This window comes from Babylonia areolata, chromosome 5 (assembly GCF_041734735.1).
Source record: "Babylonia areolata isolate BAREFJ2019XMU chromosome 5, ASM4173473v1, whole genome shotgun sequence".
NCBI lineage: Eukaryota > Metazoa > Mollusca > Gastropoda > Neogastropoda > Buccinidae > Babylonia > Babylonia areolata.
In genome coordinates, this window is record NC_134880.1 from 69,260 (window position 1) to 90,000 (window position 20,741).

Genomic DNA, 20,741 nt, shown 5'->3' on the forward strand with positions numbered 1-20,741 from the left:
ATGCACAAATTATCTCCAATACCTTCCGAATCAAACCATCTTCTATTTGCTTTTAAACCCAATGTTCTGTTTCTAAATCTTGCTAACATATCCCTATGCCTTTTATTAGTAACAATTATCAAGAATTTATCTGGTTGTAATACACTTTTGAAGGAATGGAGCCAAGAATACTTTATACTATCTTCCATCTTGGAGTGCCTCCTATACACCTCGAAGTGCCATATACATCTTTCAATTAATACCAGTTTTTCTCAAGTCAAACGCCTTTTTAAAGTCTACGAAAGCAACACATAATTTAGTATTCTTCTTAAAAAAATTGAACTAAAGCATATAAAGTAAAAATATGATCTATAGTACTAAACCCTCCTCTAAAACCTGTTTGTTTTTCAACAATTTTCCCCTCTCTTTTTGCCCATTGAGCAAGCCTTCTATTCAAAATGAAAGTGTTTTCGGACTTTGCTTATTATGTTTGTTAGAGCTACACCCCTATAGCTGTCTGGAGTGTTCGTGTCCTCCTTCTTATGGATTGGCACAATTATTGATTTACACCAATCTGTGGGAAATAGTCCTTTATCAAACAGTTTATTAAACAATGACTCAAGAATGTCAATAACAACAGTGTTAATATTTTTAAGCATCTCTCCGATTATTTTATCTGGTCCGGCACTTTTTCCATTTTTCAGATTTCTTATGCTGGCTTTAATTTCATCTACTGTCATAGGGTTATTAAACAGGGGTTCGTTTGAGATTTCTTCAGCTTCATCATCTTCTCCTTCTATATCTGTTGTGTCTTGCCCACCTTCAAATAAATTGAACACATAATAAAAATGGTCATACCACTGCTGTGATGTTACTTCATTATAGACAGCAGTTTTCCTGTTTACTCATCTGATAGTTGCCCAAAACAATTTAGAGTCTTTTATTGATTCCTTTAAGCACTTGGTTGTGCCTCCATGTGTACCGTCCTTGGCTCAACGCTACTTTGCATGAGCTGAGATGTTCCACTGTTTGTTTGCCATGGCAGAGTGGGCATGCAGGGTCATCTGCTTTCCCCCATTTCACCAAGTTTGTATTCGAGGGAAGGAGGTTGTACACAGATCTTAGCATGAAGCTGGTCCTCAGAGGGGTCATGTTCCACATGTCGCTCCAGTGTCGCTCGAGTTACCAAACTAACAGCCAACTGCTGAAGAAGCATACGCCAGTAATTGGAAGACGCTATGTGTGTGTGCCTTCACACACAAATTTTTTTTCCTTTATTTACTCATTTATTTATCTATCTATCTATCTGTTTGGTGCTAGTGATCCGTTGTCTGCATGACTTCAATTTGAAAGGAACTATTTTGCGTTTCCCACATCGATTCTCCGAGCTGGTCTCCTCAATCTTTTATCAACTATTTTCTTCTACCTTCCAAATTGGCCACTTAATACTGCAGATAAACGATTGTCTGATTTTCCAAATTGGCCACTTAATACTGCAGATAAACGATTGTCTGATTTTCCAAATTGGCCACTTAATACTGCAGATAAACGATTGTCTGATTTTCCAAATTGGCCACTTAATACTGCAGATAAACGATTATCTGATTTTCCAAATTGCAAGAATGAAAACTTTCAGCGCATCTTTTCATTGTTGGAAAGAACTCGCGTTGCACAACAACAACAACAAAAAATAGTGATAACGGTGGAAAAACAACAGAAGAGAATAATCATTGTTGTGAATCCACAGCAGTATTGTGGCTTCTGTAGTGTCACTGTAGCTGTAGGTGCAGATAATTTTTTTTCATCGTTATAGTTGCAGATGTGGGTTGTTCTTTTTTTCTTTCTTTTTTTTATCATCATCTCTCGACAGTTTTATTTTCAGCAGCAGAATCACCTTTTGTGGGATGCCCCGGTAAAATGCAAATGTTACCATGGACCAAGTCAGTGAGAAAAGCGGTGATACAGTAGACAAGTTATTACCCTAGGCCTGGTCTAGTCAGTGAGAAAAGCGGTGATACAGTAGACAAGTTATTACCCTAGGCCTGGTCTAGTCAGTGAGAAAAGCGGTGATACAGTAGACAAGTTATTACCCTAGGCCTGGTCTAGTTAGTGAGAAAAGCGGTGATACAGTAGACAAGTTATTACCCTAGGCCTGGTCTGGTTTTGCCACACAACTGGCCGACTTAAAAACTCTTCATCTTCTTATTACATGTATGCATGCATGCATGCGTGTGGGGAGGGGGAGGGGGGGGGGGAGAGACAGAGAGAGTGTGTGCGAGTGCATGGTAATAACATTCTATCACATACACACACGCACGTGGTTACACAGAGAGAGAGAGAGAAGTGAAATCAAATATTGTGAAAAAGTTTTTATTTATACACATGTTGTAGAAAGCATCCAAGACTTTAGTCAGTATAAGATAATAATTGGGTATATAACAGACAGTATAAATTAACACACATTCTTATTTTTTATGACAGACCAGACAATTACCCCCACCCCCACCCCCGGAAAATACAACAACAACAACAAAAACACACACACACAAACGAAACATGCAAGGGAATTGATTTGAATCAAAACTCTTGATATGGTTAGTACATGGACAAGATGCTAAAATCCAAAGTGGCCCATGTCAAATGGGGGAGAGGGAGGAGGGATCAGTGAAATAAAACTGAATAGTTCTTTCTCACACACACACACACACTCAGACACACACACACACACACACACACGTGCACACAAAGACAGAAAAGGGGAAGCAAAGGCTTTCAAGCTATGAACATGAGAACCAAAAATGTTCTGATAAAACTAACACAAACAAAATACTTTTTTGAAGTATCTGACCCTCCCCTTCCCCCCACCCCTTTAAAAAAACAAAAAACAAAAAAAACTATGTCAAGTCCACACATCAACACAATTCAAATCCCAGCCTATCACAGGATACACAGCACTGTTATAGTTTGTACTTTTGCCACTTCAGCCTGACTTGTAGCAAGCATGGCATCAGGGGAGGATGGAGAATAAAGACGACAATCCAACACTGGCTTCATGTCACAACCCACAAACAGCAAAGAAAGGAACAACACAGACAAAAGGTGGGTGGACAATTTAGAATTTAGACAGAAGAAAAAGAGAAAGAAGAAATATAAATGAAAGAAAAATGAAACAGACAAAGAAGGCCAACTGGAAGGCCAGTTGGGGAGTCTGAATGAAACCTCAGACATCACATCCTGAAATGGACAATACCGCTAGTTTAAAAAAAAAAAAAAAAAAAAAAAATTGAACACAAAACTTACCACTCAATACCCCCACCACTACCCCAAAGAAAAGACATGCATCAATAGGTCTCAGGACCCACCCACCATCCAGTACCATAAAATGATCAAAAGAAAAGAAAAAAAGATAAAGAAAAACGCCTGCCACCAGAAGAAAAGGGATAGTGGGGGGAGGAAGAGGACTGGGCAGAGCTGGGGGGGGGGTGGGGGTGGGGGTGAGGGGGGATCAATACAGAAATCAAGCCTTCAAATTATCAACATCTGAACAAACACAAAATGGAGAAAGAAACATTTCGACAGCTGATATCAAAACAATAACAGTGCATGTCCATTGCCTTGATAAGGAAAAACACGGCAAATTTTGCATTTGGCAGGATAAGGGAAAGGGTTTCCCGTGACTCCCTAAAAAGTGGCATGTGAGCAACCCTTTCCCAGTTAGTTCCTGCGTTGGACTATTGGCTCAGGTTTGTTTCAGGGCTCACAGATTTGTTATTGTTGCCCAGATAAATAGCTGTAAATCCTTGAAACCCACATAAAATTCCTGCACACTCTGTATTGAGCACACAAGCACACACACATACACACACGCAACCACACACACACTTTGTAAGTTAATCTGTACAATTATCACTTGTTCATAAATTCTGAAAGATCATATAAAACTGACAGAAGGCAATGATTAAGAAAGAAAGAAAGAAAGAAACATGACAAAACATAACATTTTTTGTTGTTCTTCATGAAATATAACATGGAGCAAAACACAATCATCATCTCTGTAAAACAAACTGGCACTGCTGTGTGACCATATGAGCACATGAAAAAGATGTTTTCCATTTTGGATACATTCAAACATATGACACAACTGATAAAAAAATGATTATGTCATACACATCTAGTTATGCAGTCCTTCAGTCAGACTTGAATCAAAAAACCAGTGCAATAAAAGGAGCAAGGGAGACATGTATCACAGTTCCACCCACATCTCCAGTCTGAACCTACCACCCCCCCTCCCTTTTTCCTCCATCCCCCACCCCTCTGCCCGCTAACACTCACTGACCCGTCCTCCAAATAAAGACCTTATTTATATTAAAAATTTCTGATATAAACAGGTAAAACTAAGAGCATTACTATTTCTTTCTGTACGGCATGATCCACTGTACAATGTGCAAAACACAGCTTCATCTCAGGTCAAACGTGTTGGCACAGGTGGCTTATTCCAATGATTGCCTTGGGTATGTATTCATGTGCAAGTGGGGGGTGCGCGTGAGAACACATTTGTGTGAAACGAACCAACCATTCACACACAGAAACACACAAACACATAGTGTTTTGATCCAGTTAACACACCAGCACACACTGCTACAGTGATCAAGTTAAACCAACCTCAAATCTGTCTGATCAATGATAGCCTAACATCTCACTGACCTGTGTGATCTCTTCAGGTTTAAATGTGGAAGAGAAGAAAAAGTCCTAAATAAACCAAACTAAAACACCATCACTGCTACAAAAAAATAAAATCCATCAAAACAGATGAGGATGAATTAAGCCATGACTACTTCTGAGCACATCACCAAACATCAATGCAAATCCTCAAACACAAGTTATTCACACATCTGCACATTATCACACAGAACCCTAATCTGTTGATGTATTAAACCATTTAATAAACCCACCATAGACACCAACCCCTTCCCCCGTAGTCCTATTAAAATGTATATGTATGAGGATTAAAAACATTTATTTGCATACTGCTTTACCATAATCAACCTGTTTCATATTATTAGCTCTTTTTTCTGTTTGCATTTGTGTTTGCTTTTGTACACAAATGTAACCATGGCTTAAGTTACACATCCCAGTTTTATGTGTGACACTGAAGTGGTTGGTGCATAAAAGTTCCATCCCTAAGCCTGTGATTCAAACCTTTGCAGCACAAGAGATTTATTTCCAATCTCCTTGGTCAGCTTATGAAAAGACTTGCTTATGTTTTTTGTTGTTGTTTTAATCCCCTTCATATACATGCATACCTTGTATATAATGGTACGATGCATTAAAAACAAGCCAGACAGAGTGTGTAACAGAACAAGAAACTTTTCATGGTCACAGTCGGTATCAACCATAAAATAGTACCTATCTAAACACTGCAAGTAAAATGGCGGGTGTCTGTGTACCACCGAGTGACTTGAGAATTGACGCAATGACACTACTGTTCCCCTGCTTTGGTAAACTGAAATGCATGCATGTACACACACACACACACTCTCTCTCTCTCACTTTGTTCACATTCATGTCTAAAACCTGAACAAGATGACAAGAACAGTTTACAGGAAACCAGTGTCCCTGCATGAGGGACATGTCATAAAATATCCACAAACCTGTTCAAATACCATAAGCACTCCACAATTTAGGTCAGTTCTAAATCTGCGCAAAGGCACACACAAACCAGGCCACCAGCTTCACTCAATCCAAAAGGAAATGAGTGAGAGACTGATTCTATGTCCACCACTGAAACATTCTTTCTGCTACACATCCCTAACCTGAAGAAACTGATGCTCCGATAAACACTAACAATATAAATGACAATGACTGTCTGGTGCCGTAAGTTTGACACTGTGAAAGAAAGTCTACTGTCACTGCTGGCATCACTTAAAAAGGACATACTTTTGATTTTAATAAGCAGTATTAAAGCTGCTATCTGAACTGGAAGACAGACTTTCAAGGTTGCTTTTTTCCCCTAAAAAAGAGAGAAAAAGAGAATCATTATGTGGAGAATAAGAAAAGAGAGAGAGAGAAGGGGGTGGGGGGAATTCAGAGAGTTAGTGTGTGTGTGTGTGTGTGTGTGTGTGTGTGTGTATGTGTGTGTGATGTATGTGTGTGTGTGTGTGTGTGTGTTGTGTGTGTGTGTGAGAGAGAGAGAGAGAGCCAGAGGGAGAGAGAAACTAATGACACAATTGAAGTATTTTGATGGGCATGAGCCAAATTCACCTGCGCCGTTTCATTTTTTTCCCAGAGCAATCTTCCAACCCCATTTGTAAAAAAAACCAAAAAAAACTTGCAGTTTCTGTCAACACTCTCACAAACTTGTATTCATGTCAGTGGACTCCTGAGGTCGTAAGACACATTTATAGAACACCCCAGATGTCCTAAAATGATACTTACACTCTCTCTCTCTCTCTCTCTAACACATGTACACACAAACATATTCTTTAAACTTCAGGCAATATGCAAAACAGAGGTACTACATAACAAGCACTGATGTAGTCATGAACAATATTCAGAGCTTTTCCACAGAAACAGGCAAGTAATGTAAATAAGGCCTTTACAGGTTCAGTTCGCATTTCCACAAAAAGAAAGAAATGAATAGATAAATAAATAAATAAAAATACAAAGGCTACTCTAATGATTGTGCTTTTTTTTTTTCTTCAAACTCAAAATCTATTTAGAAGAGGAAAACAGATTGTGCTTTTTCTTCTTCAGCCTCACAATCTATCATGAAGAAGTGGAACTCTGGGTCATGTTGTCTACACTCCTGTTAGCCATCAGGGAAATATGGACATACTGGTTTACAATACCAGTTATCTGCTACTAGTTTGGAGAAACGTGAGAGAATAACTGAGAAGAGGGAGATATAAACCAATACTGGACAGGACATCAGCAGCAAGTGAAAAAAAAAAAAAAAAAATCCAAAGAAATGACTGGAAGGGGTTGAAGAGGGGGATGGGTGAACAAAGTGGGGATAGATAACACCTCCCAACACTCACTCTGCATCACTTCAGCTGTGAACAGAAGCAAAACATGTATACATACATACATACATATATATATATATCAGTAGATGTCATTCCCCCCCCCCCCCACTCCCCACCCCACTTTCCCTGAAAGCAATGAAGCTCTCCACACAGCAAGCTCATCTTTTGTGACTTCACCCAGTACTTTGTTGTAAGAAAAACTGTCACAATTATGAACAACCAAACAAACGATTGTTTCAAAAATGATCTGTCCTCCATTACAAGCACACCAGTCTGACGCACGCACACATGCACGCACCAGAGCGCGCGCGCACACACACACACACACACAAATTCTGAATCATTCACAAGTGTCCTTATGGAGAGTGAACCCAAGCAAGCATGCACGAACACAACATGACACCCTGGCTAACAGTTACAGGCCGAGAAAGCAACACACTTCCTCCCAACTATTCTCATCTCCCTGTTCATTACATCTGCCACATTTTCTCTTTTTTCTATATTTCAGCTCTCTTCATGGTTGTATTTTTCCATCTCTTTCATGCAAAAAGTTTTCAAATCAGGCCCACACGAAAGAGTCGGCTTAAAAATCTGTTCCCTTTCCACACCACATATACACACAAAGGAGCACAATGCTGTTCAAACATGTTCCCTCATTAACTATTTCAACTCCAATAAAAATCTGAACTGTTTACATGCACATCTCCTGAGAGAATAAGAAAGAGAGGATGGAGGAGGGGAGGGGGCGGGAGGGATAAAACAACGACAGAAACCAGCTGAAGTCCTAAAAAGTACCATTATATCATAAAAACAGCCATGTAGTCTAGATCCAATGTGACTACCAACATAACCCTCACCCCCGCACCGCTTTCCCTGGTAAGGAAACTAAAAACCACTCCCCAGTTGCTATGAGTATGCATGCATTTCAATATACAGAAGTATTATGCCCATAAGATGACTATACCTTACCGCTATGTCTACTCAAAATCTGATCAAAGCAAAAACCCTCAAAGAACATGTTTTGATTCACTTACGCTTCCACTGACCTAATTAAACACGGTGAAATAGGTCCATATGACAGGGAAATTATGGTAGGTGGTATAATCATATAATTTGACAGACACAAAAACAAATATTTATGTGTTCAGCACACAGAAATATGGTAAGAAAGTCGGACACAACATCACACAGTTTTTTTTCTGTTTCTTTCCCCAACATGATAGTCTAACAGATACCAGCAAAGCAACAAATACAAATCTGATTGACCAAACAAACAAAAAAGTAATAAAGCTATTTTGTGTACAAAACAAAGGCAACAATCAGATCCAAGTCACTTCTGTTTGGGAAAAAAAAAATCCAGTCAAAAATTCTACTAACTGAATAGTCTGGTTTGCTTTTATTCTTGCCGGAAGAAATACTACTTACATTTGTTACTTTAACAGCTCAGAATACCTGAGTCATTTGATTTTCTGCAATCAATTTATTGGGAGTTTGTTTCCACCCATTGTAAAAATTTGTGGAAAGTGTTTTGCAAGAGTTTTTAATATGCAACTAGAAGAACATAAATACAAATTTAGACATCATTTTTCCTGCGCTTCAATGGTACTGGCTGCAAGAAATAAATGCTAATTCCAAGATCACCATCCCTTGATATTTCCTCCTAGCTCTTACTCCTAATTTCAGAAGAAAAAAAAAAACAGAAAAAAGGAAAACAAATTGGTCCCAGTCCTTTCTAAGCTCTTCTCTTAAAACAACCTATTTGTGGGCTAAAAATCCCTCCCAACCACCCCAGCCCACCCTCCATCCCATTACACACAACCCCACCCTCCTCTTCTACCAACAACTACTCCCCTCCCCTCCCCTCCCCACCCCACCCCTTCTCTCCTCTCCACATAAAACAGCAATCATCAGAACTTTAAGTCGTCCTCATAACCGTAGGTCATAGCAACGGTGCCTTCGTCTTCATCTCCATCATGACAAGGCAACTTGTCATAGCGGTCATACGCCCAGCAAAGCTTGCGCTGACGACGCAGCAAAATGGCCAAGATGACTCCTGTGTGAAGAAAGAACAACGTATGGTAAGGGTATATTTTCATGGTAAGAGAGATTTTCACTAAAGATTTTCCCTGACTCACTTCTGGTTATTGTAGAAGGCTGAAACTGCACATGTATAACAATACATATTTCTATAGTTCGCGTGGTACTTTGCATCTCTGAATTCTAACTCTTTTACATGAGCTATGGTGGAGTAAGGTGTGATAATGGAGCAAGCTGAATGCAGAAAGGTCATCAAGTTTCTGCACTTGAGAGGCTGCACACCAATGGAGACGTTTGATGAGATGAAAGAGACTGACTGATAGGGAGGATGACCCACTGTATGATGTGGTCAAGCACTGGTATCAGGAGTTCAAGTGTGGTCCAACATCGTTGCTAGAGGCTGGCAGTGTACATTTCATGCTGGACAGTAGTAGAGTGTAGTCCTTTTCAGCAAAATATTTAATCTTTGTTTGGCAATAAACTGTGACAACAGGTATGAGAAAGAGTACTTACTGTTATATAAAAAAAAAGCAAACAAACAATCTCTCTCTCTCTCTCTCCCTCTCTCTGTTTCCCTCTTAGTCTTGGCCATAATAATAATAATGAAAACAGTATGAGAAAGAATACTTACTGTTATATTAAAAAATAAATAAATAAAAAAGCAAACAATCTCTCTCTCTCTCTCTCTCCCTCTCTCTGTTTCCCTCTTAGTCTTGGCCATAATAATAATAATGAAAACAACTAATGATAATAATGATTACAGTATTAATGATGTTGATAATGATAATAACAACAATTGATAACAACAACAAGAATAATAATAATAATAATGATGATGATGATGATGATGAAGATGATGATTAAAGCAACAAATAGTTGTCTTAGACAGTATCAGTAACTCATGGAGGCATCACTGTGTTCGGACAAATCCATATACGCTACACCATATCTGCCAAGCAGATGCCTGACCAGCAGTGTAACTCAACGCACTTAGTCAGGCCTTGAGAAAAAAAAAGAAATAATGAGAGAAGTAAATGAATATTAGAAAAAAAGAAAAAAAAAGAAAAAAAGAAAGAAATAGAAAATAGATATAAAAATGAAATAAAATGAAATGATAATGATAAAGATGAAATAAAATGAAAAAAAAGATGAATAAATAAATTAATAAATAAACAATTAAAAAAAGAAAAAGATAAAAATGAATTAAAAAATACTTTAAAAAACCAAAAAAACAACAACCTTGTCTTGGACAAAGTCCATGTAGCAAATCGTACACTTAAGCTGACAAATGTTGTCCATCAATAGAAAGACAGGCAGACAAAGAACTGTGCATGAATGGGTGTAAAAGGAAAGAAAATGACAGAAAGAGAGTCAGAAAACAAAAGAAAGAAAAAAAGAAATGAAAGAAAAAAGAAAATCAGAAAACAAAATAGAGGGAAAAAACAAAGTGGGTAAAATAGGAGGTTGGAGGCCCCACAACAGACACCAAACAACAACAAACAAACAAGAAACCAACAGCCAAAAACAGTGCGTGTGTGTGTGTGTGTGTGTGTGTGTGTGTGTGTGTGTATGTGTGATAATTATAGGGGAATAACTTTGCTCAGCTGTGTTGGAAAACTATTTACTGCAGTGTTAAATGCTAGACTGACTGATTGTATCAATGCAAACAATATACTTTCAGGGGCCCAAGCAGGATTTAGACAGTCCAATTCTACATTAGATCAAATGTTTGTTTTGAAATCACTAATTGATATTTTCTCCATGAAAAAGAAGAAACTTTACTGTGCTTTTGTTAATTTTAAAAAAAAGCCTTTGATTCAGTTTGGAGAAGTGGGTTATGGCAAAAAACTTGTTCATGAAGGCGTGAATGGTAAAATTTTGCATGTCATAATGAACATGTATGATAGAATTAAGTCATGTGTGTTTTTAAATGGTGAAAAATCTTATTTCTTTAGCATTTGTAAGGGTGTACTACAAGGAGAAAATCTCTCACCTTTGCTTTTTTCTCTGTATCTCAATGATTTAGAGTCGTATTTGACTGAGAATTAAGTCCATCTGTTGATCTTTTATTGAATGTTAACAGTTCAGACTTAGATAATCACATGCGATGATTTGTACTGTTTTATACAGATGACACAATTTTACTTTCCAAGACGAAAGAAGGATTTCAACAGTCTCTCACTGTTTTTCACAAATAACTGTTTAAAATGGAAACTAGTGGTTAATGTAAAGAGAACTAAAGTGATGATATTTAATTCTACAAACAAGCTACAGCCTGTTTTTAAGTTTGGTGATGCATGTTTGGATGTTGTCAATTCTTTTAAATATCTTGGTATCGAATTTAGTAGAAATGGAACTTTTTACAAAGCTAAAAAAATTATTTATGAACAGGCCCAAAAAGCTATGTTTTCATTACTTCTGTCAGCCAGAAAGGAAATTTTCTATCTAAAATTACGTTTAAATAACATACTTACCGTGACCCAACTAGTGCAGACTCCGGCAGGGGTCTGACATTCCTGTCCTGTGCAAACTACTATCCGCCTATGCGGAGCAGACGAAACTATGGCCGATAACCTCCCGGAAGTAGGTAACCTCCCCTTTGTCCCGCTGGTTATCGCCCTCTTTTGACGGCAATATGCCATCACCAGCGCAGCAAGCAGGGAGAACAGGAAGCGGGGAGGACGGGAGGGTCTTAAATTTGGGTCACGGTAAGTATGTTATTTAAACGTAATTTTAGATAGAAAATTTCCTTTTAATTACACATACTTAACCGTGACCCAACTAGTGCAGAATAGCGCGACAAGGTGGAGGGCTCGCCTGTTCTACTGTCTGTGTGCTGTGATGGTCTGTTGTGCAGCTACCACAGAAGCGATGGCTCTTGTGCCATCAACCCGCAGGCGTGCGACATCTCTCTGGTAGAAGTCGATGAGCCATTATCCCTAAGGCGATAGGTGTCCCTCAAGTAGAATTTGACGAAAGTAGAGTGTACTGTGTCGCCTAAGGACATTAGTGCGGGTAAAGAAGACAGAGGTCCACAGCTGTATTGTGGGGGAGGTCTGTGGACCACAGCTGAGCGGATGAGCGCGGATGAGCATCAATGCAAGGAGGTGCGCATGTGGTTTGATCTGATGATTCCACAACGGATGTGGGCCGATAGTGGAAGTGGTTTTTGTGTTTGAAGGAAACTGTGGCACGAGACAGAGGTAGGTCACCGTGTTGGGCCTGCCTCAGGCATGACAGCCAGATCTGTGGAGCTCCTCCATGCGAGCTGACAGGCGATGGGCACTCTCCCCCCCCCCTGCCCCCCCCCTTTTTTGACGTTGTCAAAAAATGACAGCACTGGTATGTTGCCTATGCATAGAATGGCAGACATTTGGCAACAAAAGACTTGATGTCCCTGGTGTCTCTGGGACAGGGTTGTGTAATTGCCCAGGTAGGTACCATCACGAAGGGGCATACGGAAGGCTTGGTGGCTTCTCTGCCTGAGTGTGGCATGTTGGAGTAACCTGCAGAAAGTTGTCGGCAGTCAATGGCTGGGTTGGATCAGGCTGTGGAAGTGCATTTCATGTGCCCACAGGTCACTGAGTCTCATTCTGTGGTGGAATTCCCAAATGGAAGAGGGTTTCCATGGGGAAAATTTTTGCTGAAGGTTCTTTAGTGAGAAAGGGGACCGGATCCATGACAGGCCTCTGGCTGTGTGTGGTGCGCACTGAGTCTGGGATGGAGTGGGGCGGGGCAGGGAGGTAAGTGGCTCAAGATGTGTTGTACTGGCTATTGACATCAAGGCACTGATCTGACATACGCTTTTAGTATGGCCAACTGCAAGGTGAGAGCTGTATTATCAGTGGTTTCTTAATTGCAAAGGGAAATCATTTGCAGCTTAGTCTTTCATGAATGACTATGTCTCTCAGACTAGAAGTCAAATTGCACTGGGACTTAGTGCTGTAGCCTTAGGCCTAAGTAGCCTTTGGGAACCGTCCCAATGATGAGTCCTAAGGCCCTCTTGATTGGGGGACCGGGGATGCAACATGGGCAAAACACTCTCTACTATAAACTGTATAATCGAATTCCAGCCCGAATAGACTGGACAGCAGATGCCTCCTCTGCTGTTCTGATGGAGACTGTCGTACACGACTGATTATCATATACTGTTCCTAGGAGGACACCAATCAGCATGGGTAAATCAGGAAACAGCTGCTGTGTGCTTCAGGGACGAAGGTGTTCACCATGCAGATTATGTTGCAATGTAAGGAAGCCGGAAAGAGTTGACGGGGTCTTGTGGTGCAACCGTGTGTCAGAAAGACATGGTGCTTGCTTCCGAAGTGACAACAAAGTCATCCTCTGACAGGCCCTTGACCGAAGGCTGGGGCTCCATGATGGGATAGCCTGCCTAGGCTAGAAACCTCTGGAAGTGTCTCATTGGAAAGACAGTACTTGAGGAGGAATGGCCATCTGTAACCACAGCAGTGGTTGTGTGTAGAGGCCGAAAGGATCGGGCAGGGAAGACTAAGTGCAGAAAGTGCTTTCAAACGTCAATTGTTTGAGACGTTGATGCTGGATTTGTGTTCAAGCAAGGTGATGGGGTGAACTGATGTGCTTGAATGCCGCATCTGCCGTGCTGGTATGAGTGGGCAGAAAGGTACACCCCTGTGGCTAATGGACGGTTCGTTGTGCTTTGTGGGACGCATCCGTCCTCGTCAATATGCCTTTCTCCCAAATGTAGAGGAAAACAATTATGACCCAGGCCTTCTGCTACTAGAGAGGAGTAGAAGAGACGGGCTGAGGGTGATTGTCTCCTGCCCAGTGGGCAGTTTTTGGGTCCGCTAAAACTTGTAAGGCAAGATAGACACCTCTTCATGGGAAGGCTGGCTAGGATGTAGGGCCTGTGTGGAGCTTTTGTCACAATCACAGTGGTGCAAACCAAGGGTTGTTGTAGGCAAGGGGAGAAAGAAGGGATGCCTTACAAACTTGGAAGGAATGAAAGGCATGTGTGTCCAGAGTGGCACCTCTAAGTTGGACTGCCTCATCCTTCCTTGTGCATCTCCAGCCTTATGGGTGATTGTTGCAGGCAAATGAGTTGGGTTGCCTTGTCCGTCCTTGCACCAAGAGAGGCATTCTTAGCCCTGTGGGTGTGAAGGGGGTGTGTGTGGATCCCTAAGGACCAGCCACTACTGAAATGTGAAGGAGCATACATTCAGGCGTGAATGAGGCTATTATTATTTTATTTTATTTTTGTGAGTGCAGTCGTCCTCCAAAAGCAAGGTAGGGATGAATTTATGAAAATGAATACATATATGTGCCAAGGGAATAAAAACTTCCATCAGCTCAAGTGATGATGTCAGAAGTATGCCAATGACAAGAGATCGAGACACAAGAAATAAGCGGCTGTATAAGCATACGTGTAGCGTGCACAGATATACCCAAGTAAGTGGATAAGTGTGCATAATCATCAATGGAAAGGAATCTGTCCATGCACCTACATATGAGATGTACGCATATGAATAAAGTGCCAGTACGTAGAGGCAGAGAGTTCTGGGCATTGTGAACAGAAGGCCGCAAATGCAAGTGTGCCTATATTGCTATGTAGGGAATCTCAATGAATAGATGTCAATGAATAGAGATAGAAATATAATTGTACATGTTAATATGAAAGTCATCTGAACCTATCCCATAAGCACATACACATGTGTATACCGATGGATAAGTACGCATCTATAAGTGAAAGCAGAAATGTGTATGAATGTAGCAATATATCTCATATATATGTATATATGTGTGTATATATATATATGTATATATATATATATACATATATATAGATTTTTTTTTTTTTTTTTTTTTTTTTAAATATGTATATATATATTTCGTGATTGTTGCTTGTGATAATAAATCAAATGGATAGAAGGGGAAATATTGTGATGCATTTCCTGTGGCCAATAGCCTGAGAAACAGCAAGAAAAGTGCAGTTGCTATGCAAAGATGTGTAAAGTCCCTGACTGGGCGTGAGGACCCAATGAGAAACCGAAAGAAAACATCGTTGGTGGACAGCACGGGGGGCAGGAGTGATGTGCTGTGTCGGTGAAACTAAACACAGCTTCGAGCGCCTAGGTTACAAATGTGGAGTTGCCTCCCTTGGCGCTGAAAATCGTCGAAAAGGAAGGTGTCTTTAGAGCACATATCCCCCTTGTGCGACGTGTCCTCGCTGAACAGGGAGGAGTGTCATGTTGTGTGTGAGAGTCCGTGGTTCGATGCCACCGTAACCGACCCAGGTGAAAACGAGCGCAAGGGGAATAATTATAATGTCCCTTAGTGCCGTGGGCATCCCAACCCGAATCGGTCGCCATCGGACGCGAGACGGTCGGGGCATGTGGCATGACGGCGCCGTAATCCAGTGTTATGGGCGTCGTGGACGAGGGGGTGACAAGTCCGTCGGCTTGCCGTGGGATGTGCATCCCCCTGTTGCTGAACGGCGGTCCAATCTCGCGTATAGCTCCTGCGAGAGGACCGACGTTCAGTTGTCAGTTGTTGTGTGTTGACGGATAAAGTGATAGACAAGATCGGCCCGAGCACTGCCGAGAGGCAGGATCGAGTTATTAATACATTTAAGAATTATCTTGATATTCATTGTGAAAACTGTAAATGCAAAACTCATTTACATATTTTCTGATTTTTCAAGCACTGCGCACTCAATGTTGAAAAATGCAACAGACATACGTGGGGACTCTCTTTTTCTTCCCCACTTCAAGCGGGTAAAAGGCCTTGTCAGGCTTGCACGCCTTGATATTGATATATGATATGATAAGAGGTACTCCAACGTGGAAGTGCCAATATTAGTCTGGGAAACAGCAGAGTTAGGCAATGGGGCAGAAGAATCCAACACTGCCAAAGTTCCAATGGGGCGTGCACGTACCTGCTCTGTGGGCGCAAGGTGCGGCACCGGAAGGCAGAGTGGTGCATAATTGCTGCAGCAAGTTTAGCGATGAGTTGCTGATTGTTTGGTTGAGTAGCTTGCTGAGACACCATTAGTGGATGGGAAACAGCAGCACTCGGCGGTGTGGCAGATGGGGTCATCACCGCATAGCTTGGTAGGACCGTGCACACACTCGCACTGAAGGCGAGGAGCAGTGCCGGTGCAAGGGAAATAACTGCAGCAGTCACCGGCAAGGGTGCCGAAGCAGGGGTTGCCTCCCTTGGATCGGGTGGTCCGGACAAGGAGGTGGGTGCACGCGTATGGGGCAAGCGTGTCCCCTAGTGGTCCACCTTCCTCCCTACACCAGGGGAGGGCATCCCTACACGCCTCGGTCGCTATTGGATCCGAGACGGTCGAGGCATGCCGCGTGGGGGGTCGCGTGATCCGATGTCACGGCCGCCACCACGGACGCATCGCGCATTAGGGCCCAGTCTAACGTGCAGATCCAAGACAAGCTGCCTTTTTTTTTTCTTTTTTTTTTTTCCCCCCAAGGGATTGTGGCCATTCCATTGGTGCAACTGTGGGTATGGTAAAGAGATAGAGGAGATCGACTCGTACACTGCCGACTGGCAGGGCCGAGAAAACGCGGATCGCGTCGAGTGAGTTCGCGGTTCGATAAAAATGACATGAAAGGTAACACTGACCTGAGTGTGTGACCACAAACCTCTAGAAGTCACCAGAGGAGGTGTAGGAGGTGGCGGAGGTCTGGAGTCGACCGGAGGGAGCGGAGGAAGTGGAGAAGGCGGCGGGTTGGCGTTGTTTAGAGGGCCAGGGGTAGAGGGCCAAGAGTGTCAGCGAATCGATTGCGATCGCGCCTTAATTTTAGCACGATTTCCCAATCGAGCTACATAATTATGTGACCTGGTTGGAGACATAATTTGACCACAAACAAGAACGCCAGAGAATCGACAGACAGACAGAAAATACTAAAAAACTTAGCCGTATGAAGAGCACAGGTACAGGAGTCATGATGGCTGCCGGAAAAAGAGGGCGATAACCAGCGGGACAAAGGGGAGGTTACCTACTTCCGGGAGGTTATCGGCCGTAGTTTCGTCTGCTCCGCATAGGCGGATAGTAGTTTGCACAGGACAGGAATGTCAGACCCCTGCCGGAGTCTGCACTAGTTGGGTCACGGTTAAGTATGTGTAATTAAAATCAAGATTTACCTTTACATATCGTTCTGGACATGTACCAGTCTATGACTGTTCCTATTTTGTTGTATGGTGCAGAAATATGGGGTTATGAAAATGTAGATATACTTGAAAAATTAGAATTGAAATTTTTGAAACGCTTGTTCAAACTGAACAGAAACACTCTGACCCAAATTGTTTATGGAGAAACTGGTATTTATCCAATTAGTGTGTTAGTGAAAATGAGATTAGTTCGATTTTGGACCAGCTTAGTGATATCAAACAGAAAAATATTCTGGGAAAATATATTTGATATTATTTGATTTATATCGAAATGGTATTTGTTCTTCAAAATGGATGAGCTGTATCAGACAAATTTTAATAGAAACAGGGTATGACTGTGTTTGGGATGCTCAATTCTTCTTAGAGAGGGAATCTTTCTGGAATAATGTCAACACTGCTTTGAAAGATAGTTTTCAAAATCTATAGAGACATAAGAGGAGACAACCTGACAAAATCCCCAATCCCACGGCTTTCATACAGTACCAATGGGATGAATGGCTGTTGGGTTAAACAGTCACTAACTGTATGCAGTCTGGCCTTAGGGCGACACCAGGCTGACGGACTCCACACAGATGGACATCCATTGCCCTTCCCTGATAAGAGGCTCTGTCAGGGTGACTGATTATTTTCCCTCACCACATAGAACACCCTTCTATGGATACCAACAAAACCCTGTCTCGCGTGCACCTCGGGGATCAGCTGCATAGCACGAGACATAAATTCAGATCCCCAAAACCCCAAAACAGGCGTGGCAAAAGAGGTGGGAAAAGATCGTGCTTAGGTAGCAGAATGACAAAAGCAGAGCGGCTGTCAAAGAAATTCTTTAGAATCGGCAGTTGGAATTGTTCCAGCGCAAGAATGAGAATCTCAACAATTGAGAAATTGGCATATGATTTTGACATTCTATGTCTCCAAGAGACCAGGACAAGTGCAGACAGACCAATACATTTTGAGAATTTCACAGTCTTTCAAAGGAATGAAGGAAGAGGGGTAGCAATCATACTGAACAAAAACCTAAAAAACAAAGTTTCCACCATAAATCTAGAGAAATGGTGTAGCAACTCATGGGAATTATTGGGGGTTCGTCTTGACAAACCTGATGGAGTTCACAAAAGCATCGTGCTCATCAATGCCTACGTTCACCCAGGAACCTGCACAACAAAAGAGAATTGGGCCTTTTTAGAGGAAATAGAGAACGAACTTGGAGACTCGGTCATTATCTGTGGAGACCTCAATGCAAGATCAAAGTTATGGGACCAGCGGAACACAAACCCACAAGGACTCGCACTTGAAGGAATGATAGGGGAAATTCTTCTTAGCCCTTTAACAACCACATCCCCAACTCGCCTTGGAACAAGACAAGGGGACAGTGACAGTGTGATCGACATCGCTCTAACATCTCCAAAATTCAGAGCAGAAATGAATGCAGAGACACTTCCATACCAAGGCAGCGACCACCTCCCGGTAGCTTTCAGTCTACAGAAACTGTCCGATAAACCCTGTATGAAACTGCGTGATCCATTTCAGTATGAAACCAAAGAGACAACCGTCATCGAAAAATTAAGACGCAGAAGAAACAAAAGAACGGCACTGAACAGGATGCAAACTATTCAGCCCCCATGGTGGAATACCGACACAGAGAGAGCCTGGATAGAAAAACATGCGGCTGTCAAACTTTGGCAAAAAGAAAGAACAAAACCATCTCCGGACAAAGATATTGAAACAAAAATGAAAGAAAAAACTAAACAGTTTGAAGTCATTGCTCAAGAGGCCAAAAATGACAAGTGGAAACAGTTTTGCGAGGCACTCAGTTATGACACAACATTGACAGAGTTCTGGCAATTTTATCGTCGCATGGAAGGGAAAACGTGCACAACAACAACCCCAGACATGTTAGACACTGACGGAACCAAGCTTAAGACAAATGAAGAAAAAGGATCTGCCTTGCTCAAACGTTTCATACAACAGAGTGATCAAAGAAACTTAGATGAGAAAAAGAAATATGTTGAGGAGTTAAACCAAACCCTTATGCAGACTGGACCTGATGATGACTTGACAATGGATGATCTAAACGAGGCAATAGCTAAAGGCAAGAAAGAATCGGCTCCTGGCCCAGACAAAGTTCGTTACTCAGACATCAAGGAGCTATCGGAAGAAGACAGAAGCAAACTTTTCAATCTATATCAAAACAGTCTCCACAATGGACAGGTGCCGGAGGACTGGACACACAGCTTCTTAAAACCCATACCAAAACCAGGAAAGGACCATCGTCAGGTAAGCAGCTACCGGATCCTAACCATGCAAAACATTGTTGGAAAGCTCATGGAACGCATGATAGCCAGGAAACTTGCAAGGGATCTTGAACACAGGCACATTCTCCCTTCAAATCAAGGTGGTTACAGAACAGGCAAGTCCACATGGGAAAATGCAGCTGCTTTTGCATATGAGGTGTATGAAGGATTTCAAAGAAAAGAAGAAACACTAGCAGTAGCAATTGACCTTGAAGATGCCTACAATAAAGTCCAGTTTGCGCACCTCATGGAGCTGCTACTAAGGTATGGAGTAAGTTTGACACTGACAAGATGGATAGCAGCAGCGCTTCAGGAAAGAACCGTCGTCCTACGCCTCGGAGATTGGATGTCTGCACCTTCTAAACTATCCATGGGACTGCCACAAGGGTCTCCACTCTCTCCTGTCCTCTACAATGTCTACACGAAGGGCCTTGCAGACTTAAACAACAATGGAATTGCTCGGGTGCTTACCCTTGCGGATGACGGCCTGGTCTTCAAAACTTCAAAAAATGCTCAGGAAAGAACTGAAGCCGTCCAGAAACAACTAAACAATATTGCTCAATGGTGCAAAGACACAGGATCTTCCATCAATCCAGCGAAAGCCCAAACGTTGCTGTGCACCCTCAACAACAAAACCGCGAGCAAATCACCACCTTCTGTGTCATTCGATGGGATTCAAATTGAGAAAACTGAATGCCTACGCTACCTAGGAATACACTTCGACAGGATGCGGACCTTCAGAAAACATACGGAAAACACTGTTCTCAAATGCAAAAAGGGCCTTTCAGTCTTAAAAGCAATGGCAACCAAAGGAATTGAACAACGCCACCTCTTCCTGCTATACCAATCACTCGTCCTCAGTGTGATCGACTACGGACTTGGGCTAACAACACCGTCTCAAAGCAACCTCCTAAAATTAGAAAGAGTCCAAAATAAAGCTATGAGGCTGATCCTTGGAACAACAAAAGACACGCCCACAGAAACCATGCGATACCTGCTTGACCTTCCTTCAGTGCAGGCCAGAAACAAGTTAGAACAGGTCAAGACCTACTTCAAAGCATTAGAAAACCCTCAAAACCCACTGCATGACGCAGTCAAAGAACAAAAAGGCAGCCGTCTAGGACGAGGAAGATCATGGATGGGGCAAGCAGAAGACACAATCCAGCTAGTATGCCGACTTCAAGACCTGAAAGAAACAAAAGAATGGGAGAAAAACCCCGAAAACCTCAACCATCTATTCAACACA

At 41.9% G+C, this 20,741-nt stretch overlaps 1 protein-coding gene across 5 annotated transcripts in view; it reads right to left on the reverse strand.

Moving 5' to 3' along the window:
• Positions 1-2,335: 2,335 nt before the first annotated feature.
• LOC143281850 (furin-like protease kpc-1) overlaps positions 2,336-20,741 on the reverse strand; it is a 145,260-nt gene continuing 126,854 nt past the window's right edge. For all 5 annotated transcript variants that reach the window (XM_076587096.1, XM_076587095.1, XM_076587094.1 and 2 more), the window contains one exon: positions 2,336-9,057. In XM_076587096.1, coding sequence (XP_076443211.1) covers positions 8,912-9,057 — 146 coding nt within the window. In that variant the 3' untranslated portion in view covers positions 2,336-8,911. The remainder of the gene's footprint in view (positions 9,058-20,741) is intronic.